Source organism: Amia ocellicauda, chromosome 3 (assembly GCF_036373705.1).
Source record: "Amia ocellicauda isolate fAmiCal2 chromosome 3, fAmiCal2.hap1, whole genome shotgun sequence".
NCBI lineage: Eukaryota > Metazoa > Chordata > Actinopteri > Amiiformes > Amiidae > Amia > Amia ocellicauda.
The window spans coordinates 1259841-1267500 of NC_089852.1; the positions used below are offsets into that span (position 1 = coordinate 1259841).

The window sequence follows — 7660 nt, forward strand, 5'->3', positions numbered from 1 at the left end:
GAGAGCAGGGCTGTGTGTGTTGTGTGTGCTGTGTCAGTGAGAGCAGGGCTGTGTGATGCTGGTCAGGAGGAACAGTGCAGAGCAGGTGAGTAGCTGTAGAGTAACAGCAGGTGTGTTTGTTGTGATCAACAGTCGGTCAGTTACTATCAGTTTATGTATTATCATCATTATACAGTGGAAAGAAAATAAGGCATAGCATGGTAAACACGTGGTAAAGTACACTTTACCATGGTACAAATGTAGTAGAAATGGCCATGTGCAGTGTGGTGTAGCATGGTAAAACAATGTGGTAAAAGCATGGTAAAAACATTGTAATAATATAGAAAAACATAAAAAACAAAGCAAGCCGTTTGTGTGAGCAGGCGGCAGGGCTGCAGAGCCCGGGTCACCGTTCACACTCTGTTCCTTCGCAGACGCGTCTCTGTGGGACACAGCGGCCCGGGGGCCCCGTCCTGCATCGCCTCCATTCCACTGAACCACAGACTCGGCAGGTTCTCTCCACAGTCTTTATTGTGCAGAACCTCGCGAATACGGAGAGACAATTAGACAAACAGAACAAAAGGCCCAGTCTCTGTCTCAACCTCCCATAAACAGTGATTCATAACATAAAATATCAGAAACACAAGATGTTTGACTCTCCCTCCTGGCAGCGAGCAGAGGGGCGTTACACAGACCCAGAGCTGCGAGAAACGAGCGCCGCTGCCTGGAGGGGCCGCCGCCGGGAGTCAGCGTTAGCTCGGTTTGGTTTGGTTTGAATGGATACAGATGGTTAAGTATCCAACAGCGTCCCTGACCGAGCTGCCAGCCGCGCGAGTGGGGAGTTGCAGCTCTGTGCAGGTGTGTGTCCGGCTGCGCGGTGGGACGGCCAGCCCCTGGTGGGGGGCCGTGCTGTGGTCCAGCGGTGGCGTCAGTGGGACGGGGTCCGGGACGCTCGGCTCCTCAGTCCCACGCTGCCAGGTCAGGTGTCCTTCTTGGCGTAGCGGGACAGCAGCTGTGTCCGGATGAAGAGCACGAGCTGCGTCTCGCTGAGGACGACGGCGACGAGGACGGCGAGCAGACACACGGCCCCCACTGCAACATGGGCCAGGTGCCACAGCCAGCCCGAGTCACAGCACAGTGCTGCCTGCAGGACACACAAGCAAACAGCACAGGGTGAAGCCAGCACAACACACACAGCGACAACGACATACACACAGACTGAGAGCGACCCAAACAAAGACTGACAGCGACTGACAGCGACACACAGACAATTTCAAATTCAACTCCATGCAGGTTCTCCCTTTCCCTCTCCCTCCCTCCCTCCCTCGGTACCTCAGAGACTCTGGTCAGGACAGCGCTGAGGGCCAGGCAGAGCAGCAGGGCGGGGGAGGGACGCAGACCGCGCAGGGGCCCCCAGGGGCTGCCCAGGAAATAGCGGTGGATGTAGTGCAGGCTGTGGGCGATACGCAGGCCCATGTTCAGGCAGTTGGCCAGGATGAAGCCCACGCTGCCCTGCCACCCGGTGAGCAGGTAGGACAGGCAGAGGAACGACACGGACAGCGCCAGCATCACCAGGTTGTACCTGCGGCAGGAAAACACACACACACACAGAGACACACAGACACACACAGAGACACACAGAGACACACAGAGACACACACACAGACACCGAGACACACACAGACACAGAGACACACAGACAGACACACACACACACACACACACACACAGACACACAGACACACACAGAGACACACACACACAGACACAGAGACACACTGTCAAAAGCTGCTCTCTCTCATCGCACTTATAAACCTCACTGTCCTGCATGCAGTATTAGAGGACACTCCAGCTGTTCTGTTCGCTTGACTTCACATCTACAGGGAGTCATACTGCTTATTATTATTATTATTATTATTAAAAGTAGTAGTAGTAGCAGCGGTAGTAATCACAGTAGTAGTAGTACTAAAAGTCTGTCAATGTCATTGAGGTTGTGGCGGCTGGCGTCTCCGACTCACCGGTCCACCTCCTCTTTGCTCATGGCAGCGAAGACGAAGCACTCAGTGACTCCATTCAGCGCCAGCAGGAGCACATAGCCAGAGTACCAGCGCAGCAGCACAGGGCCTGAACACACAGAGACACAGAGACTGAACACAGAGACTGAGAGACACTGAACAGAATGACTCTTGAGACAGTCAGAGCAGTGGGACACTGCAGACCAAGACTGAAACACTGCCCCCCGTCACCTGTCCCACTGCTCAGCAGGGGCCCCCCGTACAGGTCCAGGGCCAGGTGGGAGTAGGCCTGGCCGAACACGGTGATGATCAGACCGATCAGGAGCACTAGCTTCAGCAGCGACTCCAGAACCTCCGCCGCCATGGCAGCATCCTCCTGGGACAGAGACAGGGGAGAGAGAGAGAGAGAGAGAGAGTGTGTCTGATGAATACTTCACTGGCACAATGACTGTTTGTGATTCCTCAACACTGAGTTGAGCTGGGAGACGGTCAGGGAGGGGGACGGGAGACACAGAGACACAGGGACAAAGAGACACAGACGCAGAGACACAGGCACAAAGAGACAGAGGGACACAGAGAGACAGGGACACAGACCTGCTTCTGGTCGCGCGCCCCCCCGCCCCGCTGCAGCACGCGGGAGAAGAACACGTAGAAGCTCTCCTCGATGGGCAGGAACACGAACCGGGCCACCATGGAGCCCAGGTTATTCACGATGTCGTACACGCCTGCAGACAGAGGAGAGAGGGATGGAAGGGAAGGAGGGGAAAGAGGAGAGGGAAAGGGAGAGGTGAGGAGGGAACAGGGACAGAGAGACAACGAAAGGGGGTCACAGAGAGAATAGGGAGGGAGGGAGCAATGGGGATAGAGACACACAGAGACTGAGACACACAACCCACCACACAGCGTCCCATCACTACGGCACAGTGCTGCCCCACAGACACCGGAGCGGAGAGAGAGACATCGGCTCTCCTAGCACAGCCCGGGGTCAGGGCTTATTCATCCACTCACCCTGGTCACCGAAGTTCAGCACGTTTAAGAAGGTCATCACATAGCGCTCGCCTGAAACAACAACACAAATAGAGAGAATGAGTGTCTGTGAGTGTCAGTGTCTGTGTGCGTGTGTGAGTGCATACGTGTGTGTGTGTGTGTGTGTGTGTGTGTGTGAGCACCCCCTCTGCTCCTCACCTTCTGTGAGGATCTGCTTCAGGAAGGACTGCTTAAAGAAGCTCCAGGTCAGTCTGGCCAGTTTCCAGTCAATCAGGGGCTGCAGAGACAGACGCACACAAACAAACACACACACGCACAGACATGGGCACAGGCCCACACACACACACACACACAGTTGTTATTTATTGATGTGATTTATTTATCTACGCACTCAAGCTTGTGCATGTCAGGCTAAGTGTGTGTGTGTGTGTGTCTGTGAGAGTGTGTGTGGATGTCTGTCTGTTGGCCCATTCACACTGAAACAATTGCCGGTAATTTGGTGGCATTTTGTTGCCAGCAAGGTCTGTGTGAATGGGTTATTGCCAGCATTTCATTACCAGCCATTTTCCAGCTGCGGGTCTGTGTGAATCGAATGCCAGTAAATGATGCGCCACGTCCCAATCAGAACAGGGGCGCATTTTTGCGACCACAACACAACCAGGTTAAGCCACCTTTGAACAAGAACTTGTAATGAGAAACAGACCAGTTGTTTGAAAATAATGCAGTTGCAGCAATTCTGAGTATGTCAGTTATACACCAGTAAATCATGCAAAAGGCAAACACGTCGTTAGACTGCAGTACAGTGACACTGAGCGTGCTTTGTTTCGAGTTATTCAGTTTGATTTAAAGGCAGTAATGTCAAACTTCAAAACCATGACAAATAAAATTAGTTGTTTTCAGCCATCGATCAATCACAGATCTGCACACCCAGTCTTTTGGGAGATATCGATACACACACCATGTCACGTCATGCTTTCTTTTCATGTATTTGATTGAACTTTGCTGCAGTACGAGTCCAGACCCACGACAAGAGCCGAGTCACACCGGGTTCACTGGTTCAAATGACTGATGACCGCTGGGTCCAGTGACCACACCGCAAAACACACACCCACACAGCCTGATGACCTGGCCCTGGTCCTCGTGCCTGGTTCGGCTCGTTCAGGCTTCAGTTAACCGGATTCAGTTAATCTGATCTTGCTGGCAGCCTCCGTCCTGCGATTTGCTGGCTTTCTAAGCCCGTGTGAATGTGGAGCAACAGGAAAAAAGCAGGAAAACGTTGCCTGCTGTTCAGTGTGAACAGGGCTTGTGTGTGTGTGTGTCTGTGTGTGTAGGTGTGTGTGTGTGTGTGTCTGTCTGTGTGTGTGTAGGTGTGTGTGTGTCTGTGTGTGTAGGTGTGTGTGTGTGTGTGTCTGTCTGTGTGTGTGTAGGTGTGTGTGTGTCTGTGTGTGTAGGTGTGTGTGTCTGTCTGTGTGTGTAGGTGTGTGTGTGTGTGTGTGTGTCTGTCTGTGTTTGTGTAGGTGTGTGTGTGTCTGTGTGTGTAGGTGTGTGTGTCTGTCTGTGTGTGTAGGTGTGTGTGTGTGTGTGTGTGTCTGTCTGTGTTTGTGTAGGTGTGTGTGTGTGTCTGTCTGTGTGTATAGGTGTCTGTGTCTGTCTGTGTGTGTAGGTGTGTGTGTGTAGGTGTGTGTGTGTCTGTCTGTGTGTGTAGGTGTGTGTAGGTGTGTGTGTGTGTGTGTGTAGGTGTGTGTGTGGGTGTGTGTGTGTGGGTGTGTGTGTGTGGGTGTGTGTAGGTTTGTGGGTATGTGTGTGTGTGTGTAGGTGTGTGTGTGTGTGGGTGTGTGTGTGTGGGTGTGTGTGTGTGGGTGTGTGTAGGTTTGTGGGTGTGTGTGTGTGTGTGTGTCTGTGTGTATAGGTGTGTTGGAAGGTGTGTGTGTGGGTGTGTGTGTGTGTGTGTGTGTGTGTCTGTGTGTGTGTGTGTGTGTGTGTCTGTGTGTATAGGTGTGTTGGAAGGTGTGTGTGTGGGTGTGTGTGTGTGTGTGTCTGTGTGTGTGTGTGTGTGTGTCTGTGTGTATAGGTGTGTGTGTCTGTCTGTGTCTGTCTGTGTGTGTAGGTGTGTATGTGTCTGTCTGTGTGTGTAGGTGTGTGTGTGGGTGTCTGAGCACACACGTGTTTCTTCTCTGCCCATCCCCAGGCACAGCTCCTGGCATGGCACCCAGCCGGCTCACCTCTCCCTGCTCTCTCCTGGGCAGCAGCTCCGCCAGGCTGCCGATGGGGAAGCCTCTCTCCTTCGCTGGCACCGAGCCCAGGAACTGCAGGAAGTACACTGCATAGCACAGCACCAGGCAGCCCGTGTACAGCAGCTGGGGACACACGGGGCACACGCTTCTGACTGACACTCTCACGATGGGTTTACAGTACACACAGACACACACGCACACATACACACAAACAAACACAAAAACACATGCTTGGTTCAGTCAGTGTGTCCCAGTCTGTGTATGAGTGCGTCAGGGTCTATCCGTAAGTGTGCAAGTCTGAGCCTGTACGTTGGTCTGTGTGTCTGTGTCACACATCGGGCGTCAGTCCTTTGGTGCGTCAGTTTGTCAGTGTGTCAGTGCGTCAGTGCCCACCTGAGCTGCAGAGAAGATGTACAGACCCCAGTGTGGAGAGACCATGATCAGGACCATGGTGAACACACACTTCACTACAATAGACAGGCTCTCCGCCACCACCTGAGAGAGAGGGAGGGAGGGAGGGAGGGAGGAAGAGTCATAGTAAGAGTCTTAATAACCCATCAGTGCGTGTACGTGTCTGTTAAAGTGTTCACATGTATGAATCCCATTGCCCCTCCTCTCTCCGCCTCCTCACTTTGAGCCGGATGAGCATGTGCGTCTGCGCCAGCACCCAGAGCGGCTCGGCCAGCAGCTCCTGCAGGGCGGACAGCGCGAAGAGCCCCACGGCGGGGGCGTAGTGCGGGACAGCGGCCGGGTCCGGGGCCTCCAGGAGCCACAGCCACACGGCCCCAAGCAGCACCGACCACACGGCCCCCAGCGGCACCCTGCAGGGGTGGAAGTGAGGAAAACACGGTTCATTCACTGTATAGTGTCTCTACTGAAGAAGAGACACGTATAAAGAGAGTGAGAGACATTCACACACACAGAAACACAGAACATGCAGAGAGACACACGATGCTGTAGAAGTGGACAGTGTCAACATCACTGGCTCAGAGACACAGGAAGCAGTTGTGTTACGCCTGTGTGGTGTGTAGCGTGTAGCGTGTACGGTAATACTCACGTCAGCCACAGCAGGTTGACCGCCTGCCTCCAGTCGCGCCTGGAGCCGCCACTCAGACATGCCCGCCTGAACGCCTCCCTGGACAGGAACACCACCGTGGAGTACAGCAGGGCCAGCCTAAACACACAACACACACAGACACACAATCACAACACTGTGACAGGGCCAGCCTGAGACACACAGGCGAGGAGCGGGTGTGTGCGTGCTCCTGTCCTCAGCTGGGCTCACCTGACGTTCACCACCCCCAGCAGCTCCTTGGACACGAAGCGCAGAGTGAAGGCATTCAGCACAAACGTCAGGACCCTGAACAGCACCTGGAACACACACACTGAACACTGAACACTGATACACACTGAACACTGAAACACTGAACACTGATACACACTGAACACTGAAACACTGAACACTGATACACACTGAACACTGACACACACACACACACACTGAACACTGATACACACACACACTGAACACTGATACACTGAACACTGATACACACACACACACACTGAACACTGAAACACTGAACACTGATACACACACACACTGAACACTGAAACACTGATACACACACACACTGAAACACTGAACACTGATACACACTGAACACTGATACACACTGAACACTGACACACACACACACTGAACACTGAAACACTGATACACACACACACTGAAACACTGAACACTGATACACACTGAACACTGACACACACACACACACTGAACACTGATACACACACACACACACTGAACACTGAAACACTGAACACTGATACACACACACACTGAACACTGAAACACTGATACACACACACACTGAAACACTGAACACTGATACACACTGAACACTGAAACACTGATACACACACACACTGAAACACTGAACACTGATACACACTGAACACTGAAACACTGATACACACACACACTGAAACACTGAACACTGATACACACTGAACACTGAAACACTGAAACACTGAACACTGATACACACACACACACACTGAACACTGATACACACACACACTGAACACTGATACACACACACACACACACACACACAGAAACACTGAACACTGATACACACACACACTGAACACCTGAAACACTGGACACTTGGCGCATTGCATAACTCTCAAGGTACACTGTTCAATCATTATATTTGAAAATGAACACATCTGCAATCAGTAATTTTGTATTTTGTCAAAGTCAGCTTCCAGCGTCTCCCGACTCTGGGACAGACAGCAGTCCGCGTCCCGGCTGCAGCCCCGGCCTGTCGGGTCAGCGTACCTGCAGCAGGACGTTGTAGGACGCCAGCGTGGTGGCGCTGTGCAGCGCGTCCTCTGAGCCCATGATGCGGCCCTGACAGCAGCCTAGCGCCTGTG

General features: G+C 52.8%; 1 protein-coding gene across 1 annotated transcript in view; it reads right to left on the reverse strand.

The window, feature by feature from the left end:
* Positions 1-136: 136 nt before the first annotated feature.
* The window catches only part of rft1 (RFT1 homolog), a 7669-nt gene continuing 145 nt past the window's right edge, over positions 137-7660 (reverse strand). Inside the window, exons 1-13 of the mRNA XM_066697605.1 lie at positions 7566-7660; positions 6501-6586; positions 6273-6389; positions 5847-6036; positions 5609-5710; positions 5204-5338; positions 3180-3258; positions 3003-3053; positions 2589-2719; positions 2226-2370; positions 1998-2103; positions 1312-1561; positions 137-1123 (exon numbers count right to left, since the gene is read on the reverse strand). The exon at positions 7566-7660 is cut by the window's right edge and continues 145 nt beyond it. Coding sequence (XP_066553702.1) covers positions 959-1123; positions 1312-1561; positions 1998-2103; positions 2226-2370; positions 2589-2719; positions 3003-3053; positions 3180-3258; positions 5204-5338; positions 5609-5710; positions 5847-6036; positions 6273-6389; positions 6501-6586; positions 7566-7628 — 1620 coding nt within the window. The 5' untranslated portion in view covers positions 7629-7660 and the 3' untranslated portion in view covers positions 137-958. The remainder of the gene's footprint in view (positions 1124-1311; positions 1562-1997; positions 2104-2225; positions 2371-2588; positions 2720-3002; positions 3054-3179; positions 3259-5203; positions 5339-5608; positions 5711-5846; positions 6037-6272; positions 6390-6500; positions 6587-7565) is intronic.